This window comes from Pelecanus crispus, chromosome 7 (assembly GCF_030463565.1).
Source record: "Pelecanus crispus isolate bPelCri1 chromosome 7, bPelCri1.pri, whole genome shotgun sequence".
NCBI lineage: Eukaryota > Metazoa > Chordata > Aves > Pelecaniformes > Pelecanidae > Pelecanus > Pelecanus crispus.
In genome coordinates, this window is record NC_134649.1 from 35,150,546 (window position 1) to 35,171,471 (window position 20,926).

General features: G+C 36.6%; 1 protein-coding gene across 1 annotated transcript in view; it reads left to right on the forward strand.

Moving 5' to 3' along the window:
- CACNA1D (calcium voltage-gated channel subunit alpha1 D) overlaps nucleotides 1–20,926 on the forward strand; it is a 208,701-nt gene that overhangs the window by 77,052 nt on the left and 110,723 nt on the right. The window contains exons 5-8 of the mRNA XM_075713577.1: nucleotides 1,644–1,786; nucleotides 3,202–3,354; nucleotides 4,313–4,509; nucleotides 20,197–20,300. Coding sequence (XP_075569692.1) covers nucleotides 1,644–1,786; nucleotides 3,202–3,354; nucleotides 4,313–4,509; nucleotides 20,197–20,300 — 597 coding nt within the window. The remainder of the gene's footprint in view (nucleotides 1–1,643; nucleotides 1,787–3,201; nucleotides 3,355–4,312; nucleotides 4,510–20,196; nucleotides 20,301–20,926) is intronic.

The following is a 20,926-nucleotide window of genomic DNA, read 5'->3' on the forward strand; positions in this document are numbered from 1 at the left end:
ATAAACTGTACAGGAAAATATAAGTTTTAAAAGTAACAAAGGAGTTCAACGGTTTTATACCTAAATTTCTTTATAGGGTAGGCATAAAATGACAGAGCTGTAGATGGACATAGGTGTGAATGTGATGTTTTCTCCTGTCTTTCTCACTTCTCTCTGAAACCAGTTAGAGTATTAATTACTTTCAGACCAGTCTACTACTTGTCTGCATGCTATGCACAGAACATCCGTTGGTTTCTGTGAAGGAATAAGGTCCTGGTAGAGAAAGCTTTCATAGCTCCTTCCTATGCCGGTAGCCCTTTAATTTTCTGAATGATGTATGGACTGACAGGGTGAAAACAGCTTCTCGTAATTTGGGACTTGATTCAGAAGTCTGTTTAATCATGTCTGCCATTAGAGCATGAATAGTCACTCTGAAATCATTGAGATGGCTCATTTTCTTAGAATTATGCTTCTATTAAATTATAGGGCTGAATCAGGACCTGAAATACTGTCTAGATTTCTATGGTTATAGCAGTATGTAGGTTGCTGGTGTTCATTCTAAGACCTGTAGTCTTCATGGCTGGGTTTCGCTCTAGAGGAGAATGAAGCAGAATAGGGATGGGTGTTGACTGATACAGGTCAATTGCTGACTGGGGGAAGAGAAGAAAGTCTTCAGTATTCTAGTTTGGGCAACCTATTAAATATTACATGATTCCTAGCAACTGTCCAGCATGACAGAGCTGTGAGCCAGAGTTGTGAAAACTTTTCTTGACAAAACCAAAAACCTGCATGTTTCAGGGAGTCCTTTACAAGTGGGAAACATTTTTCAGGATTACAAAACTTTACTGACTTGATAATCCTTTCAGCAGAAGTTCAGTTTTGCAACTACTGAACTGCAGACTTTGTGCAAAGGATAATATGGTTTGCATGGTCTAGCCACAGTCTAGAAACCATGCATTTGGAATGCAGGTCAAAACTAAAATAAACCTAAGATTACTTTGCACTTCAACCATTTGCATCGCTTCAAATTGTTGCTAGAAGTGGGGAAGAAAAATAAAACTGTTGCCTTCCAAACTGTTGTAATGAATTACTAGATCATTTCTGCAGTGAAGAAATACAGTATAATAAATGAGTTATCTAGGAATATTTTTATCCTCAAAGATATTATGTGTAAGAAACAAATCTTTTTGGTGTTATTAAATGTTGGACTCCAATTATTTTTCATTATTCAGTTTTTGCTGACTGTATTTAGAATATTGAACTGCAGTGTCACTTGGAGTTCATGTATTCCACCAAAATTAAAACAGATGGTTTCTTGTGATTATCTATTTCATGTTCTAAAGAGAAGACTAATTCTCCAAACCTTACAGCTAAAACATTTGAAGAAAGAAGTGGCAAAGTAGCTTCATTTATTTAAAAATAGCAGATTGTGTATGCAAGCAGAATGCTAATTTATTGGATACTGTGTGATCATCGCTCTCTGGAGGGATTAGAAGCTCTTCCACTTCATAACTTTTCCTGTCTTGATTTAATGTGTAAATATACCGCTCATTTTGAAAGCTGAACAGCTTTTCAGTATTATCTGTAGTTCAAGTAATTTCCTAATACCTTTGGTTGCATGGTAAATGGATGGTGATGACCTTACCCTTCATCTCATTTTCTAGGTTATTTAGTGTAATATTGGAACAATTAACCAAAGAAACAGAAGGTGGCAGCCACTCAGGTGGCAAACCTGGTGGCTTTGATGTCAAAGCCCTAAGAGCCTTTCGTGTATTGCGACCTCTCCGGCTTGTATCAGGAGTGCCCAGTAAGCTCTTTTCTATTTAATTCCATTGGAATGAATACTGTAACTGATCTGATTATTTACGTTTCTTGTTCCAGACACTAACATAAATGAGATAATATAAAGTTGGTTTTTTTGTTATGTGGTTATGTATATACGTTTCGAGATGAATGATGCCCTATTTCAAGTTGAACAAAGGATTGTGAATTCATTCAGTGTATGATCTTCTTACACAGTTCAATAAGCAGACAGGGGGATACATTTCCTTTTTAGAAGCTTTATATAAAAGTAAATTACGTGTTAAAATGTAAATACACCAGGAAAAAAAAAATCAGATTTTTTTTTTCATTCCAAAATCCTGCAGAACTGAAAGTGTAGGTGGTCCTAAAATAGTTTATATGTTGGTAAATGTATGCCAAATCACATTACACATTTCATATTTCCTGCACCCTCCAATGCACATGAATGCAAATTAGCTCAATAGAGCTAACAGATAAATTAGGAAATTTAAAAAGTAGAACAATATTATTTAAAGAAAGCAATTGAATTTTCTGATAATCTTTCCTGTTTTCTTTTAATATGTTATTAATTACTAAAGCTATTTGGGCTGAATAAGAGGTTCATGGCTTACAATTCAGCTCTTTCCAAGACATTCAAAAGAAGAATCCTAATGCTGTGTTTATTATATCATAGTCTGTTACATGAAAATGATCGTGATGGTATATATTTAGCAAAAGAACTTCAGTGAAGAAAAAAGCAGTCTTATGAAATGTCAGAAAGGAAGTCCATTAAAATAAAAATGAGCCATATTTTGTTCTCATTGGTACTGTGGCAGTTTCATTAGTCTGGGATTTACTTCTTTTGGTAAGACCAAAATTTGGCTAAATATTTAATTAAGGAGAAAAGAAAAGAAAAATGAAGTAGTTCTGAAAATTATGTGAGGGATAAATGATGAACAAGTTTGTTCAGAGTAAAAATGTGTTTTTCCAGGCAACTATACTCTGTTTATCAATCCAGACCAAAAATACAGTTCTGCAATTGGCCGAGCATATATTTTTCTCAGGACTTGCCACAAAGTTGTGGTTGTAGCACAGAACTTTAAAAAAGTCGTATAAAATGACCTATAGCCACACACTGACTACATGCCCTTTCTTTCAAAAAACCATAAATTCTTGTGACATGTTTCAAGTATTGACTTCTATGGCATAACCTTTGTTAACAGAGGAAATAATTAGACTTTGACACAAAGTTTTAGATTCTTATGAAGTATTTTATATTACAGGAACATTTTGTGTCTCTGGGCAGTAGAAATTTTTTTACAACTGATTCACTCTGCATGCCTGTATCATTAATTTCTAATAATGTATAATTATAGAAAATTTGGTAAGGCAAGATGTAGAAGTCTGGTTCATATCTTGTATCCTCTTCTTTACTTTTAGGTTTACAAGTTGTCCTGAACTCCATTATAAAAGCCATGGTCCCCCTCCTCCATATTGCCCTTTTGGTATTATTTGTAATCATAATCTATGCTATTATAGGATTGGAACTTTTTATTGGAAAAATGCACAAATCTTGTTTTCTTATTGATTCAGGTAAGTCATGAAACTGTTGACTAAACTAAGGGATTAATTATGTTTCTTTCAAGTCTGTGGGACTTCAGTTTGAAATAGAACAGGGGCCCAAAGCACTAAAACTGTTGTAACCCCAGTTTTCACTGTGGTTCATAGTTTTAGTAAGAGTACATTAAGTTTAAAAAACAACAACAACGCAAACTAGTTAGAGACTAGAACATGCTCTGGATAGGTTTTCATTTCTGAAATGTGTAACTGAAATGTCAGTAGTGAAAATAGTAAGAGTGTCCACAAGGGACAACTCAATAGTTTTTTTCTAATCTGATTACTCAAGAGCTAGCTAGTCCTATTCCAGGGAAGATACACTTTCCTGAGTTCACAATCTGGCCATGTCTCTTCTTCAAGATTGTGGCAGTGTGGTAAGAAGTGCAGTTCTGAAATGAGTAATGAAAGAAAACAGTGATCCTCTGTCCAGGTGAAATGATGAAATGAAAGTGTTTGTTATGGGAGAATTTTGAAGGAGTGAAACATCATGAGGGAGTATCTGATGGCTAAGGGTACATTTCTGTTGGTTAAATAATGAAGTAGACTATACGTAGGAATTAGTCCAGACCTTTTCCTTGGTGGTCCGTATGTTAGTATGAAGTGCCATGAAGTGAAGAAACAACAATGAAGAGAAAAAAAAAAAACAACACGGGGAGATTCTAAAAAGATATGTTGTATTATTACATGCTTCTTTCCACTGCTTAATTACTCGAGCTCTTTTATACTTTCAGTTTTGATTAGTCTATTTTAAGGCTGTAAGGCCCAGATGTGAGAGACACGAAAAGCTCCAAAGCTCCCACAGGTTTCCTTTCTCAGCATTTCTCAGGTTGATATCTGGATTTACCTTCCAACAGGGTTGATATTTCTTCATGCAAAGAGTTAACTCACAAAAAATTGAGAACTGAAAGATCTGATTTTTTTGTTCAATTTTCAGATATACTAGTTGAAGAAGATCCAGCACCTTGTGCATTCTCAGGGAATGGACGTCAGTGTGTCATGAATGGCACTGAATGTAAGGGTGGATGGGTTGGACCAAATGGAGGCATAACCAACTTTGATAATTTTGCATTTGCAATGTTGACTGTGTTCCAGTGTATAACCATGGAAGGATGGACTGATGTGTTATACTGGGTAAGTTCATAAATCACTGAGCTTTGTTCACTTTTAAACACACTTCAATGTTCAAGTAAGAAATAAGCTGTGTTTTACAATACTGTCAGCAGGAAATCTTTGTGAGTTTTGCAGGAGACGAGCTCAGCTGCATACTTTCTCCAGTCACAGCATCTTACTGGACTCCTCAGGCTAAAAAGACATTTTAAAAGCAAATTTATTCATTTCTTATTTGAGGGGGTTTTTACCTATTCCATTTGGATAAATGTAATATTGCATTTAGGTCCTTTGGACTAGCATTTTTTCATGCAAGCCTACAGTTTTTAAGTATGTCTTTTCTGATTAAGCTTAAGAGCTCTCTTTTTGCAGTATTTCTGCAAAATATTTCACAATATTAACATAAATTAGAACAAAGCAAGCTCTCAACTGTCATTGCTTGCCATGGGGACTGCAAACCATTTGTTAACCATTCAGAAACAACAAATCGCAAGAGCTGTGAGCCTGGCATTGTCTCTGTAGAAGCAGAAAAAGGTATTAAAAAAACTGTGTAAGTCCCCACCTTTAAATTCTACTCTAGCATCAGGTGTGGAACCGCCACAATCTTAACAACATAGACAGCTGGACACAGACTGGAAAACTGAAGATATATTTACTCCTGATTTTACAAATCAGAATGGAGGAAAAAGAACACACAGATTTTTAAAGGACTAGAGTCACCTAAATATATAGGTAGACATTTCTCTGCCTAACCCCATTCCAATCTAAGGACATCACGTTCTTTTGTGACTCTTTAAGCACCTAAATATCTCATGTCAGTGACTTGTCCAAGGTCATTCAAGAAGTCTGTGACAGAATCTATCTACCATAGATGCTGAAAATCAGTGAGAATATTCTGTACTACTTGGTACTCAGCAGTAAGTCTTTGCAGCAATTAGGACCTTATAACAACTTTAATTCTAGCAGTTCGAATACTCGAAAATATTTATGAAAGAAGAAAACTGATTACTAGTAAGGATTGCTATTAGCAAGCTTTTAAAAATGGATGACCTATCTCAAGATGTATCTTACTGGAACTATACTCCAGGTTATGTTGCTCACAGCAGCTCATGTTTTGAATTTCTTTGTTTGTCTGGCCAAATGGGACTACTTACTAACAGCACATCTCTTGTGGAGTATTGGATGCAATTAGGATGTAGTATTACCCAGTGAATGAACACTTAATTTTACGTGGTCATTTGTTGCAACTCAAGGTGAAATATGCTGTTGTTAAAAAATACAACACCAGAGTGTAGTCTCAGATAAAATCTGTGATACTAGAATATAGAATATGGAGATGTTTTTAAGGTAAAGTCACTGTTAAAAATAATTGAGATGGTGTACTGGTGTTCTTTTAGGATTGAAAGACAAAAAAACCGGGCAAAATATGAATCTATGCTTCTGCTGTCTGTTATCAGAGATACCAAATTGGCTATAAACATGCAAACCTTCAATACTAAAGAGTCTAACAATAATGCATATGTATATATAGGCTAATGTATTGTTTCTCATAGTGTAGATTTATCAGCTCTTTGGGTTTTGCTCTCCAACTCTTCCTAATTTTCTCAAACAGACTGTGTGGACGTAGAATTAGTATGTGCTTTATATGATTCGTGTTCGTGATGATGACAGTTATTTTTATCCCTCCTGAAAGAAAAGGGAAGGTTTGCCATGATTCTCTAGAAAAAAATACACATTTAATATCTTTCCAGGCAAAAGTATGCCCACATTTCAGTACCTGATAATTCCTCCAACTGTCACAAATTTTTTCAAAGAAAATTAATGTAAATACTTGGGGGAGTTACTGTATCTAGAATATGATTGTTACAAAAGATATAGAAACAATTTAAGCTGAGTGGCTATGTATTAAACATTTTTTCCCCTAAGAATTAATGAGCTAATTGATCTTAAGAAATTTTTAGAGTCCCCACTGACAGCACAAAAAATACAACCATTAAAATAGGATGCTGAATATTGTCATGATCAGACAAAATGCAAGGCATGAGAAAATTAAAAATTAAAAAAATTCAAAACTGCACACATGAGTTATTTCTCTATAACAAGCTCCTGATATAGAAGATATATACAGGTACACAGATGTCAGTTTTCATTTTATTACAAATGATACTGGGATTATTAGACAGAGAAGCAAATAGAATATTTATTGACCTAGTGAAATATAATCAAAGTCAGATATCCAAGTGGCTTTTGAATCTGTCTTAAGTGATGTTTATATAATTAAATTATAGATCTGGATTCTTTCTATCTGTAGACCAATAAATTGCCCATTGTCAAGCAGAAATTGCTTGCTGAGGACAAGAGAAATGACAATTTATATGTTTGAATTTTACCCCTGGATTAAGCTGAGGTAGATCTAGCTTTTAGGTTTTGTTTCAATTGCAAATTGTGAAAATCTTAAGGGTATACCAGATTGTAATAAAAATGTCCAAGGAATCTAAGGAAACCATTTTAGCTAGAGGTGCATGTCATTTGTGGGTTGCTTTTTACTTAGAAATCTGTTGATGATACACAGACTGAGTGAGTTTTATACAAAACATAAACAAATAAAACCAAACCCACAAATATTAGAAACTGCACAAAATTCTGATTTCCATTTGGTCACTGTGTGAACAGTAAAATTAACTGTGTAGGCGTATCTCGCTAGCAGGTGTGATCTGAGTGGGTGAAATGTGCAATATTTTGCATCATGTTATGTGGCATTCTGTTAGCAAGAATGACAGCTGAAAATGACAGCTTCCAATGACACTCACTAGCACAGCTCATTATCGCTTGGTTAACAACAGTAAACTTGGCTTAAAAATTGTCCAAGCATCAATAATGATTTTTCTTTTATGAATATCTATTATAGGTTGAGGGCTTGATCCTGCTAATGCTAGGCACCCTTCAGATCCTGGTGACTCATGTGGACATCCTGCTGCTCGCCAGTTTGCATCTGAATCCCATATGTCCTATTACTTTTTAGAGTGCCTTCAGCTGGCTACTTTTTCTCTCTCTAACTTACATGTAACTCACTGGATAGCATGTATTACATGTTTCATCCACGAAAAATGTGACTCCTTAGTGCCAAATGCTAGACTTAACTATAGAGGTTCAGGGGTAGTGTCCTTGTTTTCACCAGCCAGTGCAGCATATGTGTTCCCAAATTGTATAATATGTTTGTGGCTGCACATTCGTACATCTTCTCCATTTGCATCAGGACTGTGTTTATTCCTGGTCACAGTCCTTTCTGTTTGCTCTCTAGCCCTAGCTGAAGGCTTATGCTATTAGTTTTGGATCCTAGTGCAGTCCTTGTTATTGGCAAAGTGGCAGCCTCTGCGTGCCCAGGTTTTTAATGCTCTGGCTCACATTCTAAAGCTGACAGCATAGTATTCTTTGCCTCATTTTCAGTTTATGCTAGCAAGCACTCAAGAGTTACAATATCTGAGTTTGCATTTGCATATTTGGCTCTAGATTTTTTCCATGTCTTTCAAACATCTAGATTTATAGTCTATTAATGGCAAACATGTATTTCGTAAATTTATTTTTAGCTATTTCACTTGATACGTAGGAACACGCATAATGAGCAGTAGTACTTGCCAGTAACCCCCCCAATTTTCCCACGAGTACCAAAAGTACCAGATTTACTTCTCTTGGTTTCACCGTAGTGAAGTTGCCTTGAGTTACTACACTTGAATAATCTACACTGACACTACTGTAACTTGAATGAGAGATGGTCAGGGCCTCTGTGAAACTGCTGTGTGATGGGTTGCCAAACAGTTGATTCAATGATGGAGCAACTGTATTAGTGGCTACTGAATTTTACTAAGTCAATTTTATGGACAGACATTGCATTACCAGCTGTCGTGGTTTAGCCCCAGCCAGCAACTAAGCACCACGCAGCCGCTCGCTCACTCCCCCTACCCCGATGGGATGGGGGAGAGGATCGGAGGAGTAAGAGTGAGAAACACTCCTGGGTTGAGATAAGAACAGTTTAATAATTGAAATAAAGTAAAATAGTAATGCTAATAGTAACAGTATAATAATGATAATAATAATAATGATACACGAAGCAAGTGATGCACAATGCAATTGCTCACCACCCGTCGACCGATACCCAGACAGTTCCCGAGCAGCGATCGCTGCTCCCTGGCCACCCCCCCCCAGTTTCTATACCAAGCATGACGTCATATGGTATGGAATAGCCCTTTGGTCAGTTTGGATCAACTATTCTGGCTGTGCCCCCTCCCAGTTTCTTGTGCACCTGGCAGAGCATGGGAAGCTGAAAAAGTCCTTGACTAGCATAAGCAGTACTCAGCAACAACTAAAAACATCAGCGTGTTATCAACATTCTTCTCCTACTAAATCCAAAACACAGCACTGTGCCTGCTACTAGGAAGAAAATTAACTCTATCCCAGCCGAAACCAGGACACCAGCCTAAATATAAACAGTTTGTCAGTTCTCTGACACCTAGCTAGCGCTTTTCAGATTGATCTTGCAGATTTTTGAGATTGAAGCACTCAAGCTGAAATTGCTGAATAATGGTACATTGATATCTTACATGGTTTTGCCTATTAACACGCCTACTGATATGTTAACAAGATATTTGCTCAAGGATTCGTGTTTAAAATACACAATTCATTACCCAAAATGTCTAAGCAATCTAAAATATATCTAAAACTTGCAGAAGGTTTAAGGAAAGGGGTGTCAGGTTTTAATATACCCTTTTACTAATATGTCAACTTCTTAAAACTGTGTCCTTTACTGCTGTTTGATAGTAACGTTATCATCAAAGAAATACTTCATTCGTAATTCCTCTGCTTTTATAACAAAAAGAAGCCTACACTTAGAAATCTGTTTCTTGCTTTAGAAATTAAGCTTTATATGCCCCAATATCCTCCTTGATGCATCTTAGAACATTTGAAGAAAATCAGTAATTTCTGTAACACAGTCTGTTTAGGCTGCACTGCACTTCTGCATATGTCTAGTGTGCAAGTGCCTACACAGCCATTGCATTAATGTTACTGGAAGCATCATATCAAGATAGAAAAGACTGTACCAATATTCCTTTGAATGTATTTCCATAACCAAGTACAAAAGCTGTGGCTTCCTCACTAGCTTTCCAGTAGTGCAAGACGACATTCTTTATTGTGCATAAACTAAAAGGTAGAAAATCATTACATGTTTGTTTTCTAACTGAATGAGAATTTGAAAGAATAATTATAACTCCCACATAAACCTATGCATAGAAAGGAAAATAATTACAATAATAAAACAAAGCAGTCTAGTGATTTTTCAGAACGTCAATCAGATGATCAGGAGCTCAGACAATCTTCTAATCATGTCACGTTTTAGAATGCTCCTAGTTCAAGAATGTTAAAGGACAGCCTACTCAGAAGTATTATAAGGGGATATAATGTACTTGAAACCAGTTGATGTGCAGTCAAAGATTTTTCCTAAACACAAGCAAATCTTTTGCAAATATATCTCACAAGAAAACCCCTTGGCTCAGGCACAAAATGTATTATTAGTCCATAAACAAAAAACTGCAAAGTGTGTTTGAATTATTATCAAAACTGTCATCAGAGTGCTGAGCAGGAATCTCTAAAAAATATCTTTCAAAAAATGCGACCAACAGTCAAATAAGCAATAATACTCTAGAACTTTGAACTGAATGTTTTAATAAACCAATAGGAAACAACTACTTTGTGTGATTTAAGTTGTATTAGTCACATAACAGCTGCAGAAATGGAAGGCATAGTACTGAATCCAAACAATACTTGTCAGCAATGAATTTCAGGTTAGAGTCTGAGAGAAGTCAAAGGATGCTTGACAGCTTTTTTTCCTTTTGTACATCAGCTGCAAATATTCGGCAAACAATGTTAAAAATTGTGAGGGAATATGCTAGAAAAATCTTAGAAAATATTTATTTCTGCCTTTGTCTGTTATGTACTAAGGATAGCTTAATGCTATTCTCTTAGCATCACTCAGCACCACTCGCAGGTCATCTAAGGGAGACTCTTCAGTGAAACAAGGCAGCTCATCCCCAAAGGCATTGATGTGCTGGATGCACAGTGTACCCAGCCTTTGATGACTACATAGCCAGAAATTTCACACATGATATCCAGCTGGAGAAAGAGTGATAGAAATTTTGGATGACAGTACTAATATACCGCATAAATCACACGTAAGAGCCAGGAATTGCAGGCAGGATTTTTTTGAATTTATGTGTTAATTACTTGAATCCAATTTCATGTTAAAATCTGGCTTAACCCCCTCACCTTTTAGGTAATGATTTGGACTAATTACTTTTTTATATCCTCTAGATATAAAAAGCTCCGAATCAACCAATTTTAGATTGCAAAGAGACAAGACTTAAATTGCCAATAACTTAGAAACCTCAGAAAGAGAGAAAAGGGAATGATCAAATTCAGACATGCAAACAGAGCTACCAAGCCAAGGAATATAAATATTAAAAGTTTGAATTAGCATTGAAAGGGATGATCATATAATACAATTTTTTTCAAATTAGCATTTTCACACAAGGAACACACCGGAGGAGGATTTTAAACTACCTCACAGAGAAATATCTTTCCCATGAACTGAACTTGATTTACTTTGACAAGATATCTACTATTTTAGTCTTAGCTGACTGCTGACCTGTGCTGCGGTCAAAGCATGGAACTAATTTTGTGTCATAGATCATTGCAAATACTCAAAAGAACATACTATTTCTCCCCAGAAGGTTTAAATAAACTGGATAGAAACTGGATTAGAAGTAAGCTAGACTTTAGGTAGTGCTAAGAACTCCACTAGTTGAATAGCTGGAGTTTAGAATCATAGAATCATAGAATTTTTTAGGTTGGAAAAGACATTTAAGATCATCCAGTCCAACCATTAACCTAACATTACCAAGTCCACCAATAAACCAATTAAGGGTAGAGTAATAATTTCATGTTTCCTGGCTTGGTGGCTGGATTATTTGTTAATGAAAGTAAAACTAGGAATCATTAAGATTGGAAAGGATCTCTACGATCATCAGTCCAACCATCAACCGAACACCACCATGCCCGTTAAACCATGTCCCAAAGTGCCACGTCTAGCTGTTTTTTGAACACCTCCAGGGATGGTGACTCCACCACCTCTCTGGGCAGCCTGTTCCAATGCTTGACTACCCTTTCCATGAAGAAATTTTTCCTAATATCCAATCTAAACCTCCCTTGACACAGCTTGAGGCCATTTCCTCTTGTCCTATCGCTAACTACATGGGAGAAGAGACCAACACCCACCTCACTACAACCTCCTTTCAGGGAATTGTGGAGAGCGATAAGGTCTCCCCTCAGCCTCCTCTTCTCTAGGCTAAACAACCCCAGTTCCCTCACCTGCTCCTCATAAGGCCTGTGCTCCAGACCCTTCACCAACTTTGTTGCCCTTCTCTGAACACGCTCCAGCACCTCAATGTCTTTCTTGTATTGAGGGGTCCAAAACTGGACACAGTATTCCAGGTGCGGCTTCACCAGTGCCGAGTACAGGGGGACAATCACCTCCCTGCTCCTGCTGGCCACACTATTGCTGATACAAGCCAGGATGCTGTTGGCTGTCTTGGCCACCCAGACACGCTGCCGGCTCATATTCAGCTGGTTGTTGGCCAACACCCCTAGGTCCTTTTCGGCCAGGCAGCTTTTCCAGCCACTCTTCCCCAAGCCTGTAGCGTTGCCTGGGGTTGTTGTGATTGAAGTGCAGGACCCAGCACTGAGCCTTGTTGAACCTCATACAATTGGCCTGGGCCCATCGGTCCAGCCTGTCCAGATCCAGCCTGTCCAGATCCCTCGAGCAGATTGACACTCCCACCCAGTTTGGTGTCATCTGCAAACTTACTGGGGGCACACTCAATACTCTCATCCAGATCGTTGATAAAGATGTTAAACAAGACTGGCCCAAAACAAAGCCCTGGGGAACACCGCTCGTGACCGGTCACCAACTAGATTTAACTCCATTCACCACAACTCTCTGGGCTCGGCCACCCAGCCAGTTTTTTACCCAGCGAAGAGTACACCTGCCTAGGCCGTGAGCCGCCAGCTTCCTTAGGAGAATGCTGTGGGAGACGGTGTCAAAGGCTTTGCTAAAGTCCAGGTAAATGACATCCACAGCCTTTCCTTCATCCAGTAGGCGGGTCACCTTGTCATAAAAGGAGATCAGCTTGGTCAAGCAGGACCTACCCTTCATGAACCCATGCTGGCTGGGCCTGATCCCCCTGGTTGACCTGCACATGCCTGTTGAGCGCACTCAATATGAACTGCTCCATAATCTTCCGTGCACCGAGGTCGGGCTGACAGGCCTGTAGTTCCCCAGATCCTCCTTCTGGTCCTTCTTGTAGATGGGCATCACAATGGCAAGCCTCCAGTCATCAGGGACCTCCCCTGTTAACCAGGACTGCTGATAGGTGATGGAAAGTGGCTTGGCAAGCTCCTCCACCAGCTCCCTCAGTACTCTTGGGTGGATCCCATCTGGCCCCATGGACTTGTGAGCATCCAGGTGGCGTAGCAGGTCATTAACTGCTTCCTCCTGGATTATGGGTGCTCCATTCTGCTCCCCAAGTTTCTTCCAAAAAATTTTGCCACATGAAGCACACAATCCTTTTAAACCATCCTAGTTCCAGACTGTCCAAGGATAATGGTTTAGTAGATACATTCAGATCTACCTTGAGTATTGGGGTTTTGTTCATTGCTTCTACATAAACTAAAGTAACAATTTTGCATCATCAATCCAAACAGTACATGCTATTATGCTTGCATTTTTTTGTATCCAGCATATGGGAAATATTAAATACATCCAATTATTATATAATGTTGTATGGTACATACATAGGTGGCATAGCAGATATGGAAAGAAAAAAGGTATTTAGTACATACCACCAAATTGGATACTGTTATGCTATGCGTTTTAAGAAATTGTAGCTAAATATTTAAAAATAAACAAACTGTTCATCACATTGGTTAATTCATTTCAATAGTTTTTTGAGCCCTTAAATTTAATAAATCAGTACATAAGTTTTATAAATTTCTTATGTGAAATTAGTTGGGGCAATATAGATATATATATAGATAGAAGCACTAACAAATTGTTAATCCTAAATTAACATGCTGCAACCAGTGAAGGAACCAAATACTTCCATTTTGTTATACCTGGAATATAGAGTTTGTTAAACTTGGTGGAGTCCTCCCACAATCCAATAGAAAACCTTCTCTGGGTTACTACTTTGTAGAGGCAGTACCCTTCATTTTGTTATGGTAGTGTCCATCTGCTCTGCAGATTCATTGTGGGATAGCTACCTGAAAAAGAGAAAATAATTTCTTAGCAGTCACATTTGACACCTAGGCTTTCCTTGGAACAATTATTTGATTTTTTTTTTCCTGCTAGTTAAAGGCAGTAAGCTGATTAATGAAATACCACCAACAGTAATTAGCTAAAATAGCATTAGATGCAAAATAAAGTATCTGAATGGAAAAAAAAAAAAGGACCTGCATCTAAACTTATTTCTAATCAATATTAGAAAAAAAAAATTATAAGCAGTCAGCTTTGAAGAGTAAATACTTTATGTGACTACCTAAATTATACACTTCATTAGCTAATGATGGATAAAAATAACAGAAGGTAGAAATTGAGGTCTGTTCAGCTAGATCAATGCAAATTAATAAAACTGAAGCAGCGTCTTACAAGTTATGGTTTAACTTGAGATGGTCACTTATGTGTCCTATATGCAACTTTATAGCACGGTTTACGTACAGCAGATGGGGCCAAATTTAGAGGTGATGAAGTAATTATGAGGCTCTTTAGGTACTGTAGCAATTTTTCACTTCTCCAAGGGATGTATTTCTCTTTAGCCTACCTTAATGCCCGAACCCTGAAATTCTGATTTTCAAGTTGTTGCTGAGCTGAAAAGCTTAACAAAGGAATGGTCTCTGAGTTCACATCCCACCAGTGTATCTCTCGGCTCATTTCTGTGTTGGCGTACAACAAAGTTGAGTCTGGCCAACCAGGAAGAATGTCAGGGAAATCTGTGTTTTGACTCCAGAACCCAGAGAAGTTTGAAGATAAAATTACATGCTTTTACAAACCAGCCTGGAGGCTGCTATGCTTCAAGCACAGCCTGTTTTAAGTCAGCTTTAAGTTAACTCCACTTCAGCCTAGAATATCCTAGGACACAATCTTTGAAGTTAGAAGGCTTTGAAAAGCTGTCTGGTATGCTCTAAAATGAGTAAATAGCCTGTTATCTGAGGTTTTGTGAACCTACGTTGTATGCTTCAAAGAATGTAGGATTAGTCCCACTTCACAAAATACTGATTTCTGAAGGTTCTTTACACCTGTCAAGAGACTGAGTTTGTCAGTCTTAATTTTTAAGATGATTATAGGTAGATTATAGGTAACAACAAATAAACCCACCAGTTATGTGTCTATTGGAATATTATAAGAGGAGGAAGGTAAAATTGAAACCTAAGGAAACTAAGACACTTAAGAAATTAAGCAAATCTGAAACATTGTGGAAAATAATTCAAAATAGGTTCATGCATCAGCGCATTATATCTGTAATAGTACAAATGCAGAATTAGAGGTGTTACTGCATTGCTTTATCATTAATTCCCAGTTAGAGCTTGTATTAATTGATACGTACAAAGAGCTTTCAACAGTTTTCAGTAGACCAGTACCAGGTGTACAGAAAAGTAAGACCTTGATCTGCATTCGATTGCATATGGGGATTTTACTCACAATTACCACAGATAGGGGTAAAAGAGACATTTTAATGAGTTCTAATTGATGTTTTAGATTGGAGTGTGCCATCTGCTGCTGTGTAATACTAATGGTTATGTCTGCTGTAAATTTGGCTTTCTCCCTGTTTCACTTCAGAGTCTTGGTCTCTGATCATCTACACTGCATTGTAATGATAGTTTACTCCAACTGCGGCACAGCTAACAAGATAATTCACTCCAAATGCCAGATGAGGCAGTTTCAGACTGCACCAAGTTTGTCCTATCAGCTCAAGATAATTCTTCAAGACTTTGCAGACATATAGTCACAAACATATACATGTAAATATAGAGGGACAAATATACAATGAAAATTAATTATTCTCCACCAATTTAACTTGCATAGAGTAACTTGTCTCCAGATCTGGTAGCATCAACAAATGGGCCCTTTTATAAGGACTTTTGAAATGTTAGTTACTGTGTCACTCATGAAAGGGATAGGAAGAGCTTCCAAGTTCAGTTGAAAATTCTTTTCAAAGCTGTTTAAACATACAAATCTAATTTAATGTCTGTATGAAAGGAGTGAAAATGCCAGAGTGTAGCCAAAAGTGGCATCTCTGGAGAATAAGTGGTTTTAAACACTTATCTGAGTAGTACACATGTACCGTTATGGTGAAACAGAATTAAGTGATATGAAAAATACTTTTGTCCTTCATATCATCCATCATCTCATCTGTTCTCTGGTTGATGTGATGGACAAACTAATTAGAACTGAAATCAAACAGTAAGACTAGATCTACAAAAAGGCACAAAGAAGTGCAAGAAGGATGGTACTTGGGGGGGTGTCTTTGCAATAGATGTTATGGATGCTGAGAGCTCAATGGACTCAAAAAGAGATGGGACAAGTCCATCGAGAGCCATTAAATATGACTCCTCCTTTGGTATAGTACATCCCTGAGCCACAGAGGGTGGGAGTTTTGCAAGACTTTTTGCCAAGGATTTGAAATGTCATCTCCTAGATTTCCTAGTGTTACCTTAGTATAATTCAGGGAATTCTGTTGTTTATGTTTCTTAGCTGCAACTTCAAATGCATCTGGAATTTGTGTCTTCATAACTCCTTATTCTGCACTTTGGGTGAGAAGTCAGCATTAATACTTTCAACTGAAAATTCCTGTGCTCATATATTAACCAAGCTTTGCCTCAATTTTTAATCAGAAGGCAAACTGACTCCTTTAATCTTTCTTTAATTGAAAGTTATGGAAAATGCCACTTGACATGCATAAAATGAGCAGCAAAGTTTTCCAAAATGAAAAGACTTCTTTTTATACTTTCATCTCTGGTATTAATGCAATCAGAAATATTACTTCATGAATAGAAATTACAATACATTACTTGAATAGAGTTTAATTGTCTCTAGAATTAAATGGTAAAATTCTTGAGTAGATGCAGTTTCAGGCTGTTGCTTTTAGGAATTCAATCTTAGATTAGTGCCAAGGTGTTCTAACTAGATTAAGGGTTCCTGAGCTAGGAATGCTTTTGAATTAATTCAGCATCTGCCCGAACCAAAGCATTTCTTCTAGCACTGGTTAGCTGCAGTTTCCAATTTTTACTTCACAGGGTACGAGTCCTAGATAGATTAGCCTAAAACATTGGGCTTAAAATCAAACTGCGTAAATGAGAAGGAATTTTTTTCATGTGTTACACACTATAAAGGGAATGAAGGAAATGCAAATCACAGTTGCCTATGCTTAATAGAGCCTTTATGACAGAGCATGGAAATTTCAGCTTTGCTCCTGGGTTACTAAGTTAGCACAATGCCTGGCTTCTTGAATATGTTCTCTTTATGAGCAAAAAGAGTGTATCAAGTTGCATTGCTGTGATTCCCAGAGCTCTTTTTTCTCAAAGTAAACCTGCAAATATTAATCTTTCAGGTTTTTCAAAAAGATTTATAGCAGGAAAATGTCGGCATCAACACCAGATAAATTTATGCCTTCACTCTGAACTCTGGTGACTTGCAAACAACTGTTTGCTAATGGTATAGTTCAGTTAGATGCAAAATGCATTCATATGTATTTGAAATTTAATCAAAACGTTTGCTCTTATCAGCTATTGTTAGAAAAACACTTTGCCTGTATCATATGAATCATTTCTATGAAGCAAACTCAATTCTAAAGTAATAAAATAATTATGAATATGCATTTAAAAAAACATTGAGTACATTTTATTCCTAAACCTTAAGGCCAGATGCCTACAATTGAAAGAAGATGCAAAAGGCAACATATGCTGGGACAAAGCAGAAATTCCATCTGGGCAATAGAGTATTTTAGTGAATACCTGAGTGTCTTCATTGTTAAGACTTCTCAAATGTCGGGCACTTCTTTTGAGGGAATGTGCATGGATGATAAAAAAACCCCAAACAAACCACAATCGATCTCCTTAGTATAGGCACCTGATATGTTAAGTATTGCTAAAAGTATTGCACAGGAGACTAAGTATAAGTAGGTCTGTATAATGGCAGCATTATGAAAGACTTTATTTTCCATATGAATATGCTGTTGCAGAACTGGACTATGGAAACTTGGGAGCTTTTAAAATGGAAGGTGATGATCCCAGCCTTTCTGAATGGCTATAACCCTTCTCCATTGTAATTTCTCCAAAACATAGCTTTATGGAAATGAAAAGGAAAAAATCTGAATAAAATATATATAGTGCAGTTTTCTTTTTTTTTCCTAGCAAGTCTAAGTAATTTTAAGTTACTTTTCAATTACCTAAGCATTTTAAAAATATGATACATAGAGAGATTATTTTAAAGGATGCATGAAGAAGTTGTGTAAAATAATCTTCTTTGGTTACTTAGGAAGTTTGTTTACTTTAGTTAGTATAAAGTGGCATTATTACAGAACACCATTGAAGAAAAGCACCTATGGGCCTTAACCTGCAAAGACTTAATGCGTGTGCTTATATCTAACCATCCATAGGGCCCCCTTGCAGAAACTGAGATTATGATACATTTTTGAAAGATAGAGGAAAAAATAAAATAAGTAGTACAGTTTGAAAAATGTTTGTTCCCATCTTTAATATGTCTATTCCAAGAGACGTTAAGGACAGGAGTCAAACTTGACTGTCAATAGAGCTCAAAGCCTAATCACAAATTTCAGATATGACAAACACAACAGCATTTGTGGAAGAGGAAAAAGGTTTACCCAAAGATTGTTCTACAGTACCATATCCAGTCTCGAATGCTCATGCAATTGTTATTGCCTGCTGAATTTTCATGGCTAAAAAGCATCTTAAGAAGAATATAATGCAAACTTGTCATTATGAACAAAAAAGCCAGAATAATTCCTCTACCACAAGAGACATTTCCAATAAGTTCCAAGTCAGAATTATTTTTGTAACTTACCAAAATGTCTTTTTGCACCTGAATGCTACACACAAAACCAGTTTCCCTGTGTTTTAAAATACCTGTTTTTCTGAATAGGCCTTTTTAGATTTCCATGGGTATGATTCTTAAGTCCATCTTCTGAGAGGTATAATGAGCTCGCTAAGAATAGACAGTGGAAAAGGCCTTTATAGGAAAGCTTGTATGAGTCTATAAAGAGTGTATTTAAAGCTCAATTGCTTCAGCCTCACTTAAAAAAAAAAAAAAAAAGTCAGTAACAGCTTTTTAAACTTCATTTAACCTTGATCTTGATATAGCTTTTGTTCAGAACTGTTTCTGGAATATTTCCATGTTTCCACTATGTTTCTAAAATTTGATTTCAGTTTTTCATTTTCCTAAAATTGTGTTCATGTTTTTACACAAATTCATTCTCATTTATTTCATTTTGAATTAATTTAAAATGTCTGACTGCGTCCAACTGTAGTATTTCAGGAAAAACATATTGGAATTTCATATTACAGAAAAAATAATATTGCTTGTACTGTTGAGATACATAGTACTGTTTCTTTTCTCAAAGGATCATTCATGTAGCTAGGATATATATAAACTAAAAATCCTAATATTTCAACATACTTTGTAAACATCATTTTAATTAGCGAGATCTGAAATTTAGTTCATGTTCTAGGTATTAAAGAACAGAACTGCTGCAGTGCTCCGTTTATGTTTGATCTGAATGCTAGGTTCACGCAGTATTTTGTTTTAGAGTATGTATTAGAAATGCAAAGTAAATGTGGCCAGTGCCTTCTTTCTTGTATTGTTCTTTGAATACTGAAGGAATGCATAGAATGCTATCTCACCTGAATGATTAAATTCTCTTTTTCTGTGACTCTTCATTGCTATTACTATAGTGATCTACTCTATAAGATCATCTTATTTCTTGCAGATGAATGATGCTATGGGATTTGAATTGCCATGGGTGTATTTTGTCAGTCTCGTCATCTTTGGGTCATTTTTCGTACTAAATCTTGTTCTTGGTGTATTGAGCGGGTAAGCATACACCTTTTTCATCATGAAGGCAGAGTCCTGAATTCAGTTGCCATGAACACACAGGTTATCTTATACAGGTGAGACTTCAGTTGTGATGACATCTTTTAATAAACCTCTGTTTCTTCCTCCTCTAATTAGAATGGAAACAGTTTTCTGTAGCTGTCAAATAAATAATATACAAATACCAAAATCAGAGTTTTAGATGTACCAGTATATATTCTTCACATCCATAATTGTGGCAAAATTATAAAAAGGACTAATAATTCTCCTGCACTTATTTAAATGTTATTTTAATTAATCTTCTAAGGCATCACATCTACAACATAATTGGGGTAAGTAAAGAAATGAAACAAATGTTCATTGATTTTTTTTTTTTTTTTTAAAGAACTGAATAAGCCATAAACTTTCAGTGTTGAAACCTACGTGATCTGGCACCTGCAAAAAGGACTCTGCTGTTTAATGAATGACTGAATCATAACTTATTTCCTTACATTTTACAGGTAAATGATGCAATAGGATGTGAATGGCCATGGATCTATTTTGTTAGTCTTATCATCCTTGGCTCATTTTTCGTACTTAACCTGGTTCTTGGTGTACTTAGTGGGTAAGCAGTTGAGTTAACATTGTGTATGCTACTGCTACTTGTAAGATGGCCTCTGCATTTACTCAAGCTTCTCAGCGATGGCTTTTTTGCATGCACTTGAGATTCTTATGTCATCCTACCAGTGTTTGCTCTTTTGACTGAACTGTGTGATTCTAGTGCCTGTATCTGTCTGACATCACGTTCACCATGCTTGCCAAAAGTATTCATTAAATGAGGCACTAATCTTCTTATTCTGTAATATTCCAGCAGGGAGAAACATTATTTTGCACACAAAGATGGGTGGTACACCTGTACAAATATTCTCCCCTACAGTTGTAGAAAAGTGTCCTTTTCTGAAAGCCCAACGTTTGCTTTTGTTCAAATACCCATAAAGAAATCGAAGTGTTATTTGTGTTTACTAGTCACGTTGCAAAATATTTTTAATGGGTGCTTCAAGATTTTTCTTACGGAAAGAATATGACTAGGTTACCTTGACACAAAGTGTTTAGTGCTTCCTGCATTGTAGAGCTGTGTGCTGCTGTGACAACCTGCACCAGCAAGCTGATATATTTATCAGTAATCAAATATCAATTTAATACACTTGTCAGTGGGAGGTTGTTACAGCTTTTTGCTGGTTTGTGTACTCC